The sequence below is a fragment of the Anomaloglossus baeobatrachus genome, chromosome 1 (assembly GCF_048569485.1).
Source record: "Anomaloglossus baeobatrachus isolate aAnoBae1 chromosome 1, aAnoBae1.hap1, whole genome shotgun sequence".
Lineage (NCBI taxonomy): Eukaryota > Metazoa > Chordata > Amphibia > Anura > Aromobatidae > Anomaloglossus > Anomaloglossus baeobatrachus.
Genome location: NC_134353.1, coordinates 628,287,933 through 628,308,364, shown reverse-complemented (window position 1 = coordinate 628,308,364; position 20,432 = coordinate 628,287,933). Strand labels below are relative to the sequence as shown.

At 45.1% G+C, this 20,432-nt stretch overlaps 1 protein-coding gene across 1 annotated transcript in view; it reads left to right on the top strand.

Moving 5' to 3' along the window:
* Nucleotides 1–20,432, top strand: part of ROR2 (receptor tyrosine kinase like orphan receptor 2) — a 282,624-nt gene that overhangs the window by 246,895 nt on the left and 15,297 nt on the right. The window contains exons 5-6 of the mRNA XM_075318958.1: nt 14,627–14,754; nt 18,388–18,702. Of these exons, the coding sequence (XP_075175073.1) occupies nt 14,627–14,754; nt 18,388–18,702 (443 nt within the window). The remainder of the gene's footprint in view (nt 1–14,626; nt 14,755–18,387; nt 18,703–20,432) is intronic.

Genomic DNA, 20,432 nt, shown 5'->3' with positions numbered 1-20,432 from the left:
CCCATCACTCTCCTTCTTAGTCAAATAGCCTTTACACAGCCTGGAGGTGTGTTTGAGGTCATTGTCCTGTTGAAAAGTAAATAATGGTCCAACTAAACGCAAACCGGATGGAATAGCATGCCGCTGCAAGATGCTGTGGTAGCCATGCTGGTTCTGTATAGCTTGAATTTTGAATAAATCCCCAACAGTGTCACCAGCAAAGCACCCCCACACCATCACACCTCCTCCTCCATGCTTCACAGTGGGAACTAGGCATTTAGAGTCCATCCGTTCACCTTTTCTACAAAGACACAGTGGTTGGATCCAAAGATCTCAAATTTGGACTCATCAGACCAAAGCACAGATTTCCACTGGTCTAATGTCCATTCCATGTATTCTTTATGTGTTCTTTAGCCCAAACAAGTCTCTTCTGCTTGTTGCCTGTCCTTAGCAGTGGTTTTCTAGCAGCTATTTTACCATGAAGGCCTGCTGCACAAAGTCTCCTCTTAACGGTTGTTCTAGAGATGAGAAGGTGTGTCCAAACTTTTGGTTTGTACTGTATATATGACTGAGGTGCACAGACAGCACTTGGGGGGGGGGGCGCAGACAGCACTGTTGGGGCACAAACATCACTGGGGAGCAGGCATCACTAGGGGGCACATACATCACTAGGGGAGCACAGATATCATTGGGGGATACGGACAGCACTTCCGGAGCACATATATCTCTAGGGGGCACAGACATCACTGGGGTTATGGACAGCACTTGGGGGCACAGACAGGACAAGGGGGGCTTGGATATCACGAGGGGAGCATGGACAGCACTAGGTCGCACGGACAGCACTAAGGGGGCACTGGGGAAAACTGATTACAATTGCGGAGCACAGACATCACTAGGGGGGAACTGGGGAGCACGGACAGCACTTCTGGAGCACAGACATCACTAGGGGGCACGGACAGCACAAGGGAACACAGACATCACTGGCACAGCACTGAGGGTGGTACACAGCACTGGGGGAAGCACACCGCTCTGGAGAGGATACAGGCACTCTTCCAGCATCTTTTCAGTTGTTCTGCGTCTCACAAATGTTCTTCTGTGTGATCCAAACACCTCAAGCTTCGATTCGTCTGTCCATAACACTTTTTTCCAATCTTCCACTGTCCAATGTCTGTGTTCTTTTGCCCATATTAATCTTTTCCTTTTATTAGCCAGTCTCAGATATGGCTTTTTCTTTGCCACTCGACCCTGAAGGCCAGCATCCTGGAGAGTCACCTCTTCACTGTAAACGTTGACACTGGCGCTTTGCGGGTACTATTTAATGAAGCTGCCAGTTGAGGACCTGTGAGGCGTCGATTTCTCAAACTAGAGACTCTAATGTACTTGTCTTGTTGCTCAGTTGTGCAGCGCAGCCTCGCACTTCTTTTTCTACTCTGGTTACAGCCTGTTTGTGCTCTCCTCTGAAGGGAGTAGTATACACCGTTGTAGGAAGTCTTCAGTTTCTTGTCATTTTCTCGCATGGAATATCTTTTATTTCTAAGAACAAGAATACACTGTCGAGTTTCACATGAAAGTTCTCTTTTTCTGGCCATTTTAAGAGTTTAATCGAAGCAACAAATGTAATGTCCCAGATTCTCAACTAGCTCAAAGGAAGGTCAGTTTTATAGCTTCTCTAATCAGCAAAACTGTTTTCAGCTGTGCTAACATACTGGCACAAGGGATTTCTAAACATCCATTAGCCTTCTAACACAGTTAACAAACACAATGTACCATTAGAACACTTAAGTGGTGGTTGTTGGAAATGGGCCTCTATACACCTATGTAGATATTGAATTAAAAACCAAACATTTGAAGCTAGAATAGTCATTTACCACAATAACAATGTATAGAGTATATTTCTGTTTAATTTAATGTTATCTTCATTGAAAAAAAATGCGCTTTCCTTTCAAAAATAAGGAAATATCTAAGTGACCCTAAACATTTGAACTGTAGTGTATAGGTTTACTTTTATCTAAGGGGATAAAAAAATTCACAAGTTTGTGCAAAAAAAGTGGCTCACTTTTTGTGCCATTTTCCGAAACTCGTAGCATTCTCATTTTTCGGTATCTATGGCTCAGTGATGGCTTATTTTTTGCGTCTCGAGCTGACGTTTTTAATGGTATCATTTTTGCACAAATGCTACGTTCTTATCGCCTGTTATTGCATTTTGTGTAAAATTTGCGGCAACCAAAAACCATAATTTTGGCGTTTTGAATTTTTTTTCTGCCACGCCATTTAGCGATTGGATTAATTGATTTATATTTTGATAGATCGGGCGTTTCTGAATTCGGCAATACCAAATATGTGTATAATTTTTATTTTTTTTAACCCTTTAATTTTCAATGGGCTGAATGGGGGGTGATTTGAACTTTTTTATTTTTTATTTTATTTTTTTTTTTTAAACTTTTATTTTTCAACTTCTTTTTTTTATTTTACTAGTGCCCCTAGGGGACTATAACGATCAGCAGTCTGATCGCTCTTCCATATCTCCAGATCACAGCTACACAGCTGAGCTCTGGAGAAATGCTGCTCCTCTCACACATGGCAGTTTGCCGGCAGTGAGAGAAAGTGACTCATTATAGCTACAGGAATCATCACATGACCCTGTGCTACCATGGCAACCACCGGAAGTCACGTGATCACGTCACTTGACTCCCGATGAGGGTGGATAAGTTATGCTTATGGCAGCGCGCTGATACATCTCGCTGTCAGAATTTGACAGCGAGATGTAAGGGGTTCATAGGCGCAGGTGGAACTCTATTCCACTTGCGCCTGGTAGGCACATGTCAGCTGTTAAAATCAGCTGACATGTCCGCAGATCGCCGCAGACTGCCCACGGCGGCCCGTGAGGATTAACTTCACATGATCCATGACGTATCCAGTATGTCATGTGTCGTGAAGAGGTTAATGTACCTGGAATGAAGACTAGAGGTGTCTGGCTACCATACCTTATACCATCCTACACCATACTCCTGAGAATAGTGGTGCGATGTTCCTTTGCAAAGGCATCTTCATGGTATTGCTCACATGATCTCCAGACCAAGACAAAAGCAGGACTCATCAGGGAAGACGATAGACCTCTGTCATTCCTGGCTTCGTTGGCATGTTTCTTTTCACCATGATTGCTTTTTAGAGTGGTGGAGTAAGGTCAATGAAAAGATCTTCGTTCCAGGTAATCAACTTTATATTAATGTGGAACCAGTGGTGCGGTCAGCAGTAGATCTTAATGATCTGTATTCCTAAGTCCATTTAGGTTGGCAGAACATTCCTCATACAACCAGTGACTTCATTGATAACATGCCAAGGATTGTCAGTATTTCTGCTCGTAGTGCTCAAACTCGATGCTGAATACATTGTGTTATGCTCGCTGGACGAGCAGGGGATTTAGCGGACCCACTGGGCCACAGAACACAGAAAACCTAAAGGGGCTTGACTGCAGAACCACACCTGTATTTCACCAGTGAGACCTGGTGCCACTCGGGAAGACTGATGTTGCGAGGGCAGGCCCCGGGGTACAGGAGACACAGTTTCTGGTGAAGGGTAACAGCGGCAGCAGGTGTCGGGGGTTTCGGCCTAGGATTGATGGATGGATGCCGCAGCAGCAGCTGGTGGGAATACTTTGCGGCAGTGAGAATCATGGTTAGTGGCCGGTGTGGCAGCTTGTAGCAGCAGCTGCAGACTAGGGATAACAGCAGCAGTGGATCAGCAGAACACTAAAACACAAATCTAAATCATCAGCAGCATATAGCACAGTGCAGCAGCAGCGGTGACAGCAGCAGTAGTGCTAAGGGCCTGAGAATTAGCAACGTAACTAGCAACGTATGAGACTCCTTGCCCATGCACTTCCCTTAAGAGGGAGGTGCTTTATATACCTGCAGCCTCTCAGCTGACCTGAGAGGTACTTCCGAGTCAGGGTACACTGGCCGTTTAAGAAAAGGGACATGTACGCGCGCGCACCCTTCGGGCAGAACCAGGAAGCTTGTGAGGTGTACACAGGCTCTGGGCGACAGCAACTTGAACCGGGGACAGGGCAGCCACCGCAGCACATCCGAGCAGGTGATATAACTGAAGTCCCCGCCAGGGGAGGGGTCCGTTACACATTGAGATGTTTTGAACATTTTGTTTCCTTTTTAATAATTTACATATCATTAACATGTCTATCCATTCAGAATTATTAATATAATCCCACAACTTTTCCTTCTTCGCGTTGCAATTTCAATGTTGAAGAGTATATACTGGAAGCATTTTAAGGAATTATTTTTATTGAAAGGCTTCAGCACTCACCTGTGAAGTGCTTGGGGTTTACATATATCGAATACTGGATGTAGGTCTGAGCTTCATAGGTGAATACTGATTTTCTTTGTGCTTTCCAAGTTTACATTGCTCTTCAAGCAACTTCATGACAGCAGCTGCATTGTAAGTTGAATAGGTGTTGAAGGATGCGTGTTCGTGAAACCCGTGCCTAATCTGACAGTCTGAAGGTCATCCAGTCAAAGTTTTTTTGTCTTGCTTTTCCGAAAGCTTGTCTACATGGCAGCCAAGAGCCTGCTTTACATTTTAGAAGGGAAGTGTCTTCCACTTCTCTGAGGTTTATTTACTAGTTATTGTTAACTTTTAAATGTTGCTGTGGGGCTATGAATCAGAAATCAAGTCAGACTCTCGCCCTCCTTTTCAATATCCTTTACGAACATCTGAAAGTATTTATATTTCATTTTAACAAATAACCACACTTTCAGCACAGTTAATTCTCCAGTAAAGCGTGTCTGCTCACTTTGCACTATGTTTTACAGAGGGAAACGCATTTTTGTACATTTGCCCTATGTTGTCTGTTGCTTTCCATTGACTTTGTGAATGAACAGTATGACTTATTTATGATAAGATGACATACAGTGAATGAAGCTTTAATTTAGCATCAAATTTGATAGATGCTTCTATGTGCCAGAAATAGCAAAAAATAAATAAATTATATGTAGCCTTTATTAAAATGTGGGGTAAGAGTTTTGTCTGTTTCAATAAAACTTTAACTAAAAGTTACTGCTACTACTCAGACAACTATTTTCAATTTCTATATTCCCCCGTATACAATAAAAACAGCTGATACCTCTTGTGTCAGCATCGCTCTAGCAATGTCGGTGCTAGGTTTTCTGGGGCTCGCGTGATGTTGTTATGCCACGTGAGCCCTGCAGCCAAGCCTATACTCACCAGTCACTATACTGTACCCCACTATCAAACATCTCCCTCCTCCGCACACTGTCCCATCCTTGCTGTACCTTCACACTATCCACCTCACACTTTTCTCCCCCCATACTCTTTCTTCACACTTTTCCCCTTAATAGTCTCTTCAAACATTTCAACCCTACCTCCTACTGTTTCCTCACACATCCTCCTTCCCTGATAACCATACTGTCACCTCACATATTTTCCACATTGCTCTCCATACTGTCTTCATACACATTCCACCACTTCCAATACTGTGTTTTCAGCCATCCTCCCCCCTCTTCATACTATGACCTCTCCTCTGCCACTGTTCCTCATGCTTTTTCCTCAAACATGCTCTCCCCTCGCTCTCCATACTGTGTCCTCAAATTTCTCCTCTCTGACTCCTAATATTGTGTCCACACCCATCCTCCTTGGCTCCCCATACTGTGTCTTCAAATTTCCCCCCTCCCTTGCTCCCCATACTGTCCGCACCTACCCACCCGTTTTCTCTCCTTACTGTGTTCTCAAATTTCTCTCCCCCTCGCTCCCCATGCTGTATCCGTACACAACCCCCTTGCTCCCCATACTGTATCCGCACACAACCCCCTTGCGCCCCATACTGTGTCCTCAAATTTCTCCCCAGCCCTCAATCCTCCATGCTTTTTTCATACCCATCCCAACCCCTAGCTTCCCATAGTGTGTCTACAAATTATTTCCTCCCTTCCTCCCCTCACACCTATCTTCCCCACCTCGCTCCCCATAATGTGTTCTCAAATTTTCCCCCTCCTTTGTTCCACATACTGTATCCACACCCATCCCTTCCTCTCACTCTCCATACTGTGTCCTGCAGTCCCACCTCAGTCCCGATACTGTGTCCTCAAATTTCTCCCCCATCCTCGCTCCGCATACTGTTTCCACACCCATCACCCTCCTTCGCTCCCTACACTGTGACCTCAATTTAAACTCTTCCCCTTGCTGCCCATACTGTGTCTGCATCCATCCCACCCCCTCACTCAATACTGTGTCCTCAAAATCTCCCCACTAGCTCCCCATACTCTCTTCAAATCCCATCTTGCTCCTTAAATCCCTTTCTTAGCTTCCCATACTCTTTCACCAAATTTCCTCCCCCCTTGCTTCCTATACTGTGTTCTCAAATCCCCCCACCCCTCCTTTATTGCAATAAATCTTTGGTGCCTCCATCTCCATTGGAGCACTTACCACATCAAACTTCTTCACTACTATGCAGCCAGAGTATAATGTCAGCCAGCAAAATGATCAGATGACCTGATAATGCTGCAGGTGTTGCCCTAAGCTGGAAGTGCCTGCAGTCAGGGCTTCTATTGTACGTCTGAAAAGATGAGAGTACAATTGATTTCTGGGAGCCAGCACTCTACATCTTCTCTGAGACGGCTGTCAGGGAGACCCCTCAGATCGCCACATCAAGTGTCATCAAATTCCCCGCGTGTCCCCTCTTCCCCCTAGATAGGGTCCTGTTTCTGTTTAAGATCATACTTGTAATCAGCATCTCTGTGCCTAGAGGTAAAAATAAGGAGTGGAGTTTGGTTACTGGAAGGTTATCCACCATGTTCTTTTAGGGGCTTATCAGAGGTAATTTTGCACTTTAGTCAAGGCTTCCAATATTCAATCACAAGGACTTAGGGGCACTTTGCACACTACGACATCGCAAGCCGATGCTTGCGATGACGAGCGCGATAGTCCCGCCCCCGTCGCAGCTGCGATATCATGGTGATAGCTGCCATACCGAACATTATCGCTACGCCAGCTTCACATGCACTCACCTGCCCTGCGACGTCGCTCTGGACGGCGAACCGCCTCCTTACTAAGGGGGCGGGTCGTGCGTCGTCATTGCGACGTCACACGGCAGGCGGCCAATAGAAGCGGAGGGGCGGAGATGAGCGGGACGTAAACATCCCGCCCACCTCCTTCCTTCCGCATAGCCGGCGTGAGCGGCAGGACGCAGGTAAGGAGATGTTCCTCACTCCTGCGGCTTCACACACAGCAATGTGTGCTGCCGCAGGAACGAGGAACAACATCATAACATCGGTCATTTCCAAATTATGGAAATGACCAACGCTTCACCGATGATACAATTACGATGATTTTGCGCTTGTTAATCGTATCAAAAAGGCTTTACACACTACGATGTCACGTGCGACGCCGGATGTGCGTCACTTTAAATTTGACCCCACCACCATCGCACCTGCGATGTCGTAGTGTGCAAAGTGCCCCTTAGTGTAACAGTAAAAATGTTACTAACTTGTTATCATAGTTAAGAACTGGACAGTCAACGTTAGTCTTATCAGATGTCTTTTTTAAAAAAAAATTGAACATGGGGTAAGTTACTGAGTCGGGTTTAAAAGGCTGGTTTGCCCAATAGCTCTGTCTGGTTATTTCAGGTCTTTGCAAGCCGGATCTGAAACTATTCTTGAAGCTTCAATACCATGCTGTCACAGCTACTAAAGATGGAGTTTGTATAATCCATACCCAGAGAAATCCTTTGGGTACCCCAATAATTAGGCAGCTCAGTACAGATTCACTGTGCTTCAGTAATGGGACAATATGTTGGTCATATTTATTTTCAAGCTAACAAATTCTGTGTACTGTAGTCATTCTTTGGCCTTGGGTACCATAGTTCATTAATGAAGCAATTTGCATATTAGCACAAGGTCTCAGCAAGCCGCCAACCATGTAAAGAGCTGTTTTAAGCCTTTCCCTTTATGATGCACAATTAATGCATGCATAGTTAATTAACTATTAATTTCGACAAAAGATCAGCTAACGGGAAAGTAGAATTTGGAGCACGTTAACAACCTGTGATTAGTGTGTGTGGAATGCCCTGTAGCCATCTAGCATTCCTTGACTCAATGAACACTTGCATGGCCCCAGGATGTGCATTGTGTCTTACCATTCTGCAGCTGTGCTATAAATGAGGTAGTCATGACCCCAGCACTTTTAAGGCTGCTGTACAACAGTCTATAAGAAACCATACACTTTAACCAATTGTTTGCCAGATGAAACTACAGGACGAAGTCTGTCTTACTTTGAATATGTAGTAAAGTTTTGTTTCCCATCCTAGGAATATAAGAAATCGTTGAGTAGAAAATATTACCCAAAATTATTTTAATTAGTATATTTAAATAAATGGCGTTTCCTTTAATATGTATAATCTATCCTTAAAGTATGATGATAAGGTAAGAAAGAGGACCGCACTCCTTCGCTGTGCTGGAAACTTTATTCAGACAGGTGCAAGGTAAAAAGCTGGAGGCAACCTGTATGCCAGCTCCTGCTATGGACGACGGCCGTTTCGCCTATTAATTAGGCTTCCACGGGTCCACCTTTGGTTTTTACCTTGCACCTGTCTGAATAAAGTTTCCAGCACAGCGAAGGAGTGCGGTCCTCTTTCTTACCTTATCATCATCCTTGGATCTTGTTTTGTGACGCGCACCCCGCTCTGGACTGAATCACCGGCAAGTAAATACCCCGGGCATATGCGGTACCACAGGTGACAGGCAGTGGTGCACGACCACTCTTCATTTGTGCTATCCTTAAGGTATGTTTACATAGAAAATTTGTGCTTGAATTTTAAAGTGTTTACACTCAAAATCCATATCAAGGGGTATTTCAAGTACAAAGGAAAAGTACCAAAAGTACAAAAAACTGATCAACTTACCACATCAAGGCCTCAAAGAAAACCTCATCCGGTGCATGGAGAAACCATGTCGGCTAAGCCAGTCCAAATATACAGAAAAAAATGGGTAAATCCAGTCCTGTTTGAATAAGGACTGCATGTAGTTCAAAACGCGTAAGGTTTGTGGCCATGTGTCTTCTAAGCTTTGGATGTTTTTTAAATATTTTGAATAAATAACATTTTAATCATCGATTTCTTATTGAGGTGCTGGATTTCCCCATTTTTTTCTTAGCATATTAAGCAGTTTTTGAGATGGATTTTTAACCACACACGTTTCAAAATCCATATAAAAAAATTTGTGTGACCCTTAAGGCCCCATTACACATTATCAGCCAAAAACATCGATACTGGTGAACTTGGATGACCGGCGAATATGTACGGAGGCTTTACAACTCCGGTATCTTAGATTTTGAGCTGCCTATTCTTTTGTTCTTGGTGAAAGGAGTCTAAAGGCCCCGTCACACTAAGCAACATCGCTAGCAACATCGCTGCTAATGAACAACTTTTGTGACGTTGCTAGCGATGTTGCTGTGTGTGACATCCAGTAACAACCTGGCCCCTGCTGTGAGGTCGTTGGTTGTTGCTGAATGTCCTGGGCCATTTTTTAGTTGTTGCTGTCCCGCTGTGAAGCACAGATCGCTGTGTGTGACAGCGACAGAGCAACAACTAAATGTGCAGGCAGCAGGAGCCGGCTTCTGCGGAGGCTGGTAACCAATGTAAACATCGGGTAACCAATAAGCCCTGTCCTTGGTTACCCGATATTTACCTTTGTTACCAGCCTCCGCCGCTCTCACTGTCAGTGCCGGCTCCTGCTCTGTGCACATGTAGCTGCAGGACACATCGGGTTAATTAACCCGATGTGTGCTGTAACTAGGAGAGCAAGGAGCCAGCGCTCAGTGTGCGCTGCTCCCTGCTCTGTGCACATTTAGCTGCAGCACACATCGGGTAATTAACCCCATGTGTGCTGTAGCTAGGAGAGCAGGGAGCCAGCGCTAAGCATTGTGCGCTGCTCCCTGCTCTGTGCACATTTAGCTGCAGCACACATCAGGTAATTAACCCGATGTGTGCTGTACTAGGAGAGCAGGGAGCCAGCGCTCAGTGTGCGCTGCTCCCTGCTCTCTGCACGTGTAGCTGCGTGAGCTGGTAACCAAGGTAAATATCGGGTTGGTTACCCGATATTTACCTTAGTTACCAAGCGCAGCATCTTCCACGCGGCGCTGGGGGCTGGTCACTGGTTGCTGGTGAGCTCACCAGCAACTCGTGTAGCAATGCTCCAGCGATCCCTGCCAGGTCAGGTTGCTGGTGGGATCGCTGGAGCGTCGCAGTGTGACATCTCACCAGCAACCTCCTAGCAACTTACCAGCGATCCCTATCGTTGTTGGGATCGCTGGTAAGTTGTTTAGTGTGACTGGACCTTAAAGGTACTGTGACACATAACGAGATCGCTAGCGAGATCGCAGCTGAGTCACCGTTTGGTGACGCAGTAGCGATCCCGTTAGCGATCTCGTTATGTGTGACACTTACCAGCGATCAGGCCCCTGCTGTGAAATCGCTAGTCGTTGCTGAATGGTCCAGGTCATTTTCTTCAAAGGCGATGTCCTGCTGGGCAGGACACATCGCTGTGTTTGACACTGTGTGACAGGGTCACAGTGACTGCTGAGATCGTTATACAGGTCGCTACTGCGACCTGTATTGTTCCTGCATCGCTGGTAAGATCTGACTGTGTGACATCTCACCTGCGACCTCCCAGCGACTTACCTGCGATCCCTATCAGGTCGCATCGTTTTCGGGATCGCTGGTAAGTCGTTGTGTGTGACTGGGCTTTAAAGCTGGGTTTACACATTGAAACTTTCTAGCGATCCCACCAGCGATCCCAACCTGGCCGGGATCGCTACAAAGTCTCTGGTGAGCTGTCAAACAGGCAAACCTGGCCAACGACGCAACAGCGATCCGGACCTGCAGAGCGACCTAGCTGGTTGTTGGGGACGTTGTAAAGCAGCTTTTTGAAAGGGAAGTCGCTGTAAAGTCCCCTTTACACACTGAAACTTTCTAGCGATCATGCTGCACAGCGGGAAACAAAGGACCTAAGAATGGTCCTGAACGATTTGTAGCGATCACAACGTCACAGCGGGGGCCAGGTCGCTGATGTGTTTCACACACTGCAATGTCGCTGGGGAGGTCGCTGTAACGTCACAAAACCGGTGACGTTACAGCGATGTCGTTTGCGATGTTGCAGTGTGTAAAGCCACCTTATCAGTAGCTCTTTTATAGCAACACGAAGTGAAGAGAGATAGCTGCCAACCAAACGATCAGCTGAAATCTTATTCAGCTGACAGGTATATATTTTGTATTTGGTACTTTAGGATTGATCATCAATATAAAATTGTTGGGGGTCTGACTCTCAGGACCTGGAACTGTCAGCTGATTTAAAGGGGCCATAAAAGCAGAACTGTCACAGTTCTGTGTTATGGCTCTGAATGGTACTGAAACCCTGTTTCATTCACTTGATCATTGTGAATCACCCAGATGCCAGATGAAAACATAATTCTGACCATTTTTGTTGTGTATCCTTGAGTCGCGTTTCTTTTCCTATGTTCCATAAATCTTAGGTCACTTGTAGACATCATCCAAGCTGCCCCATGGAAATGTAGTATATAGGGCTTTTTTACATTCTCACTTTAATATTAGTGCAATTCTTAAGGCCCAGTCACACACAACGACTTACCAGCAATCCCGAAAACGATGCGACCTGATAGAGATTGCAGGTAAGTCTCTGGTGAGATGTCACACAGTCAGACCTTACCAACGATGCAGGAACGATACAGGTCGCAGTAGCAACCTGTATAACGATCTCAGCAGTCACTGTGACCCTGTCACACAGCGTCAAACTCAGCGATGTGTCCTGCCCAGCAGGACATCGCCTTTGAAGAAAATGGCCTGGACCATTCGGCAACGACTAGAGATCTCACAGCAGGGGTCTGATCGCTGGTAGGTGTCACACATAACGAGATCGCTAACGGGATCGCTACTGCGTCACAGAAACCATGTGTGTCTCAGCAGCGATCTCGCTAGCGATCTCGTTATGTGTGACAGTACCTTTAAGGTACCATCACACTTTAGTGATACTCCAGTGATCCCACCAGCGATCTGACCTGGTCAGGATCGCTGGTTTGTCGCTACATGGTCGCTGGTGAGCTGTCAATCAGGCAGATCTCACCAGCGACCAGCCCCCAGCGTCGCGTGGAAGCGATGCTGCGCTTAGTAATCAAGCGCTTGGTTACCCGATATTTACCTTGGTTACCAGCGCACACCGCTTAGTGCTGGCTCCCTGCACTCGTAGCCAGAGTACACATCTGGTTAATAAGCAAACCGCTTTGCTTATTTACCCGATGTGTACTCCGGCTACGTGTGCAGGGAGCAGGGAGCCGGCACTGGCAGCCTGAGAGTGGCGGACGCTAGTAACCAAGGTAAATATCGGGTAACCAAGCAAAGCACTTCGCTTGGTTACCCGATATTTACCTTGGTTACAGGTTACTGCCGGCTGCCAGATGCCGGCTCCCTGCACATTCAGATCGTTGCCCTCTCGCTGTCAAACACAGCGATGTGTGCTTCACAGCGGGAGAGCAACGTCCAAAAAATGAACCAAAGCAATGTGTAACGAGCAGCGATTACACAGCAGGGGCCAGATCGCTGCTCAGTGTCACACACAGCGAGATCGCTAATTAGGTCACTGGTGCGTCACAAAAAACGTCACTCAGCAGCGATCTCGCTAGCGATCTCGCTATGTGAGAATTACCCCTAATGCTGGGTTCACACATAGCGACGCAGCAGCGATCACGATGGGCGACCTGACCTTATCAGGATCGCTGCTGCGTCGTTACATGGTCGCTGGTGAGCTGTCAATCAGGCAGATCTCACCAGCGACCAGTGACCAGCCCCCAGCGACGCATGGAAGCGATGCTGCGCTTAGTAATCAAGCGCTTGGTTACCCGATATTTACCTTGGTTACCAGCGCACACCGCTTAGTGCTGGCTCCCTGCACTCGTAGCCAGAGTACACATCTGGTTAATAAGCAAACCGCTTTGCTTATTTACCCGATGTGTACTCCGACTACGTGTGCAGGGAGCAGGGAGCCGGCACTGGCAGCCTGAGAGTGGCGGACGCTAGTAACCAAGGTAAATATCGGGTAACCAAGCAAAGCACTTCGCTTGGTTACCCGATATTTACCTTGGTTACAGGTTACTGCCGGCTGCCAGATGCCGGCTCCCTGCACATTCAGATCGTTGCCCTCTCGCTGTCAAACACAGCGATGTGTGCTTCACAGCGGGAGAGCAACGTCCAAAAAATGAACCAAAGCAATGTGTAACGAGCAGCGATTACACAGCAGGGGCCAGATTGCTGCAGAGTGTCACACACAGCGAGATCGCTAATGAGGTCACTGGTGCGTCACAAAAAACGTCACTCAGCAGCGATCTCGCTAGCGATCTCGCTATGTGAGAATTACCCCTAATGCTGGGTTCACACATAGCGATGCAGGAGCGATCACGATGGGCGACCTGACCTTATCAGGATCGCTGCTGCGTCGTTACATGGTCGCTGGTGAGCTGTCAAACAGGCAGATCTCACCAGCGACCAGTGACCAGCCCCCAGCCAGCAGCGATGGGTGGAAGCCGTGCTGCGCTTGGTAACTAAGGTAAATATCGGGTAACCAAGGGCTTGGTTACCCGATATTTACATTGGTTACCAGCGCACACCGCTTAGCGCTGGCTCCCTGCACGCCAGAGTACACATCGGGTTAATAAGCAAACCCTTGCTTATTTACCCGATGTGTACTCTGGCGTGCAGGGAGCCAGCAGCACAAGCAGCGTGAGAGCGGCGGACGCTGGTAACGAAGGTAAATATCAGGTAACCAAGGAAAGGGCTTCTTGGTTACCCGATGTTTACCTTGGTTACAGCTTACCGCAGGCTGCCAGACGCCGGCTCCCTGCTCGCTTCAGTTCATCGCTCTCTCGCTGTCACACACAGCGATGTGTGCTTCACAGCGGGAGAGCGAGCAAAAAATGAAGCCGGACATTCAGCAACGAGCGGCGACCTCACAGCAGGGGCCAGCTCGTTGCTGGATGTCACACACAGCGACGGGACGTCGCTGCTACGTCACAAAAAATGGTCGTTGTCGCCGTCGCTGTGTGTGACACCACCTTTAGGGTCTATTTCATTATTTGCTTTTTTTAAGTCCCTTCTTTTTTTATCTTGTGGTATTGTTTTTGATTTTTATCTTGTGGTATTGTTATTGGTTTTTTTATATCTTGTGGTATTGTTGTTGCGCCTTTCTAGAGATTAAACCTCTATCATTTGCACAAAAAATGTTAACGTACAAAAAAAAAAATTACTCCATGCCATCCTTGGCTCTTTATTTGATTAGCCAGCCTGATGCTGGTCATTATTATGGCATGAAGAAGAGCCATGGATGTAAATGTAATGGGACATGCGAAACGATTTGCACCAACTCTAATAGGATAGTAATGCCCACTTTTTAAAAGCGCCTAAGACTATCCTGTAAGCAAATACTGACAACGTGGTTTTATTTTAGTGTATATTTGTTGGCAGTATCTAGTCAGGTCCTGTGAATACATGCTTATTTTATTGGATATAGTTGTAGTGGTCTGGCAAATAGTCATCTAAAGTGTCATATGTTTTCTCTAGGTACGACTACCAGGAAGATGGATTTTGTCAGCCCTATAGGGGTTTTGCTTGTGCCAGGTTCATTGGAAACAGAAGCATTTATGTGGAATCCCTCCAGAAACAGGGGGAGATTGAGAACCGAATTACCGGTAAGTACCGCAGTGCCCTAGGCTGAGCATTTGTTTCACTGCACAGAACCAAAATTATTTATTTCATTTACCGTTAAGGTTATTGAAAGTAGATCAGACATTTTTGGAAACTCTAAGGACCGCTTTACACGCTACGACATCGCTAAAGCGATGTTGTTGGGGTCACGGAATTTGTGACGCACATCCGGCCGCCTTAGCGATGTCGTTGCATGTGACACCTATGAGCGATTTTGAATCGTTGCAAATACATTCAAAATCGCTAATCGGTGACATGGGGGTCCAATCCCAATTATCGTTGCAGCTGCAGGTACGATGTTGTTCCTCGTTTCTGCGGCAGCACACATCGCTATGTGTGACACTGCAGGAACGAGGATCCTCACCTTACCTGCGGCCGCCGGCAATGAGGAAGGAAGGAGGTGCGCGGGATGATACGTCCCGCTCATCTCCGCCCCTCCGCTTCTAATGGCCGGCCGCTTAGTGACGTCGCGGTGACGCCGAACGCACCTCCCCCTTGAGGGAGGGAATGTTTGGCAGTCACAGCGACGTCGCAGAGCAGGTATGTGCGTGTGACGCTGCCGTAGCGATAATGTTCGCTACGGCAGCGATCACCACATATCAGCCATACGACGGGGGCGGGTGCTATCACGCTCGCCATCGCCAGCTAATGATAGCGATGCCGCAGCGTGTAAAGCGGCCCTTAGATGATGTTTGGTAAAAAACAAACAAACAAAAACTTGACATTACTATTATAATTTCTAATGAGACCATAATGTTACTACTTTGTTTGAAATTTGTAAACTTCCATAAGTTTAGCAACAAAAATGGACATTTCTTTGTGTGGAAGTTTATGAGGACATGTTGCTATTCTTGGCTTTCCTTTGCACAATGCCTGTTTAGCTTTAGAATAATGTTGGCGCCCTCTAATGTTAAGAACATGTAAAAAACATTTTGAAGTTTTTTTTTATAGAGTTGTCTAATTTCGGTAAATAAATGATTGAAATAGCAAAATCCATATATTTATCTATCTATCTATCTATCTATCTATGGTATCTATCTATCTATGGTATCTATCTATCTATTATATCTATCTATCTATCTATCTATCTATGGTATCTATCTATCTATGGTATCTATCTATCTATTATATCTATCTATCTATCTATCTATGGTATCTATCTAATATCTATCTATCTATCTATGGTATCTATATATCTATGGTATCTATCTATCTATCTATTATATCTATCTATCTATCTATCTATGGTATCTATCTAATATCTATCTATCTATCTATGGTATCTATATATCTATGGTATCTATCTATCTATTATATCTATCTATCTATCTATGGTATCTATCTATTTATTCTATCTATCTATTCTATCTATCTATTATATCTATCTATCTATCTATCTATCTATCTATCTATCTATCTATCTATGGTATCTATCTATGGTATCTATCTATCTATGTCTATCTATGGTATCTATCTATCTATGGTATCTATCTATCTATTATATCTATCTATCTATGGTATCTATCTATCTATTTATTCTATCTATCTATCTATTATATCTATCTATCTATCTATCTATTATATCTATCTATCTATCTATGGTATGTATCGTATCTATCGTATCTATCTATCGTATCGTATCTGTCCATCTATCCCTCTATCTATGATTCTATCTATCTATCGTATCTGTGGTATCTATCGTATCTATCTATCGTATCGTATCTGTCCATCTATCCCTCTATGATTCTATCTATCTATCTATTATATCTATCTATCTATCGTATCGTATCTATCTATCTATCGTATCTGCCCATCTATCCCTCTATCTATGATTCTATCTATCTATGTATCTTTCCACAAACAAAAGAATACAGCAGCACTCTATACGCTAAGTTGAATGCACTGAATATATGAAATTTACATTACATTACTGCCCTGTATAATATATTTTTAAAATAAAAGTATTTAGTGCACAAATCCATGTGAGCCCAGCAGTTATGACAAGGCGACCTTTCTCTGATGGTCCCCTATCAAGATCTGCCTGTCTGTCTTTTTACGTATCTACTGTATCTATTCACCCATCATCTCTCTAGGCTATAGACAACTTTTCAACCATCCACTAACCCACAGTTTACGACTGATTACAGCAGAAATTGAGCAGGTTATAAAGCTGTATCAAAGATGTTTTCCAGAATGTATCCAAAATTTGTCTTCTCATTCCAAAAAAGGAAACCAATTAGGAAAAAAAGAAAGAGAACATAATCAAGTTGTAAATGTACTGTTAAACTCATTATTATTTTTTTCCAGAGATGAAAGATATTAACAGTCATGGCCAATAGTTTTGAGATTGACACACATTTTTAGTTTTCAAAGCGTTTGCTGCTTCAGTGGTTTTAGGTCCTTTAATTAATATTCTGTGGCTACTGAAGTACAATTATAAATATTTTAGACTTTTTTTGACAAATACATCAGGAAATGCAAAGACTCAATATTTAGGCTGCAAGCCCACGATCAGGGTTTGCAGTATTTTGGATGCAGTATGTTTTCCAGAAAACTGCATTGTGCAGTACAAGCACAGTGGATGGGATTTCTAGAGATCCTGTGCCCACTGTGCATGTATGGCCATCAGCGTAAACTGACCTGTGTTGTGGCTCTCCAAGCCGCAGGCATGTCCGTTCTTTGCTGCGGAGTCGCAAGCGTTCTCCGTAGGGAAAACACAAGTGAGAGACCGCAGCGCCCCAAATTCTGGTCATGGGCACACGCAGCTGTGGTCTCCTGCAGAGATGACTTGGGGCCCCGCAGGTCAGGACCTGCCACGTTCAGGACGCAGTGAGTCCTGATAGTGGGCACATACCCTTACAGCATTGTCCCTTATTTATCAATATTTGTTTGCATTTCTCCCTGACATACTGGACATTAGCCTTTGGACCAAATCCTGACAAATGTCAATGGGTTTGAGATCTGGAAAGTTTCATGTTAGGTGAATATTACATAAAAAAGAGTATTTTTTTATTTATTTTATATAAATCTTTTTATGACAATTTGCAAAACCAGAGATACCTGAAATAAAAATGTATCCATTACAGAAATGCATCTTTCATATCTTCTTGCCAAAATGTATTTTTTTTTTCTAACCATGGGGTATCATGATGGGGACACAGATTCACAGGACCCTTGTCCACTGGCCATGTCAATGGTCTGTGGCTACTGAACCAGATCGCTTCAAACTTCCTCCTACCTGCTGGCACCCCCAGCGCCTCTTCTGTTTAGCAGGCTTAGTGTGACGTCATGCATGTGTCACGCGGTACTGCTAATCAGAAGAAACGTTGGGGGTGTCAGCAGGTAGGAGGAAGTTGATCTATGATTCAGCGTTCTGGATCAGGCTGGTACAGACATACTACTGCCATAACCTGTACAGATGCAGAGGGGACAAAGAACAGGTGAAATTGAGCTATTGGATCGCTAAGAGCCCATATATTGTTGTTGAACAGGGTCCTCTTCTGTCTGTGTCTGCTCATCTCTAGAATCCAATGCACACTGACATTTCTTTGAAACACTATATTTTATATCATGTTGTATTTCAAGTTCTTTTAATTTTTTTTTTTTATTATTTTCAGCGGCATTTACTATGATTGGAACATCAACCCATCTCTCTGACCAATGTTCCCAGTTTGCTATCCCATCTTTCTGTCACTTTGTGTTCCCCCTCTGTGATGACCGCTCCCGCACTCCAAAGTCTAGAGAATTGTGCAGGGATGAGTGTGAAGTATTGGAAAATGACCTATGCCATCAGGAATACAATATTGCCCGTTCAAATCCTGCTATATTGATGCAACTTCACCTCCCAAACTGCGAAGAGCTTCCTCTGCCGGAGAGCCCTGAGGCCGCGAGCTGCATGAGGATCGGAATCCCAATGGAGAGAATGAACAGATGTAAGTTTGTAGCGCGGCGTGTGTGGCTGTCAAACATCTTTCTCTGATTAGGAAGGAACCCATCTTAAGACTAGTAAAGTTCTGAAGCCTGGCTACCATCTGAACTCGTTGTTGGTGTTGTGTCTTGGAGCAAGGTCATAGGTGTACATGACTGTGCCCTCTCCCAGCAGGCTTTGAGACTGTGAGTGAGGCCCACCTAGGAATATTTTCTCTGATTAGCATGAGATAATACAGCAAGAGACCCATGTCTGCATCTTGTTTGTAAACAGCCTTCAAAGACAGCTTGGCTGATGTATAACATTGTCTATTTCTGTTCTGTGGTTAGCCCTCATGTTTAGTGCGTGTAAATGCCGTGACATTCACACCAGATGTGCAGGGTTAGTACAAAATCCAGAGCTAAGACTAGCTGCAAATGATAGGAAAAAAAGAACCTAGAGTATCACCCAATGCCTACCAGGATGTAGCTGATGATGAATAGTAGGCCCATAATGCCTTACAGCAGGGGTGTCAAACTCATTTTCAATGAGCATTATGGCTGCCTTCAAAGGGCCGCTTGTAATTGTCATGGACTGCAATACAAACTGGCCAGGGGCTATATGAGAGCTGTCCCTGGGTTGTAGGGCTGTACAAGAGCTGTCCCAGGGTGCTAGGGGTAGAGAAGTAGGGCTATCCAAGAGCTGTCCCTGAGTTGTAGGGTTAAGGGTGCTGTCCATAGGTTGTAGGGCTGAGGGCGCTGTTCTTGGGTTGTATGCCCTTTGTATGGCTAAGGGCTCAGTCCCTGGGATGTAGAGCTAAGTGCACTGTCGCTGGCTTGTAGGGCTAAGGGCTCAGTCCCTGGGATGTAGAGCTAAGTGCACTGTCGCTGGCTTGTAGGGCTAAGGGCTCAGTCCCTGGGATGTAGAGCTAAGTGTACTGACGCTGGCTTGTAGGGCTAAGGGCACTGTCCCTGGGGTAAAAATCCCACCACATGCTCCCTCCCCCCCCAGCATTGCACACATCCCATATCCCACCATAGGCATCACACAGTATTATAGACAATTCAAATCCCACCACATTCATTCCCCCAGCCTTTAACACCCCTCAAACCCTAAATCCCCCCAGAATCGCACACACCCTATAGTCCCATCAAAAGTTCCCCTCCACGTTGCACAAGCCCCAAATCTCACCACAGTCATCATAAACCACACAAATTTCACTGCAGGCATACTCAGCCTTGTATGTGTGGGGTTAGCTTTCTCAGCATTGCCGCATGCAAAATCTAAAAACTCTGATGTGAATGTGTCAGAACTGCACTCAGTAAATTAAGTGATACTTTGCTAGAATCAGGGTCTCTTTGCCTACATCATGTTGTTCTCAGATGAGGTAGCAAAATACTGCTGACATATTGCCTTTACACTGTGTGCAGAATTATTAGGCAAATGAGTATTTTGATGACATGATAATTTTTATACATGTTGTCCTACTCCACGCTGTATAGGCTTGAGAGCCAACTACCAATTAAGTAAATCAGGTGATGTGCATCTCTGTAATGAGGAGGGGTGTGGTGTAATGACATCAACACCCTATATAAGGTGTACTTAATTATTAGGCAACTTCCTTTCCTTTGGCAAAATGGGTTAGAAGAGAGATTTGACGGGCTCTGAAAAGTCGAAAATTGTGAGATGTCTCGCAGAGGGATGCAGCAGTCTTGAAACTGCCAAACTTTTGAAGCGTGATCACCAAACAATCAA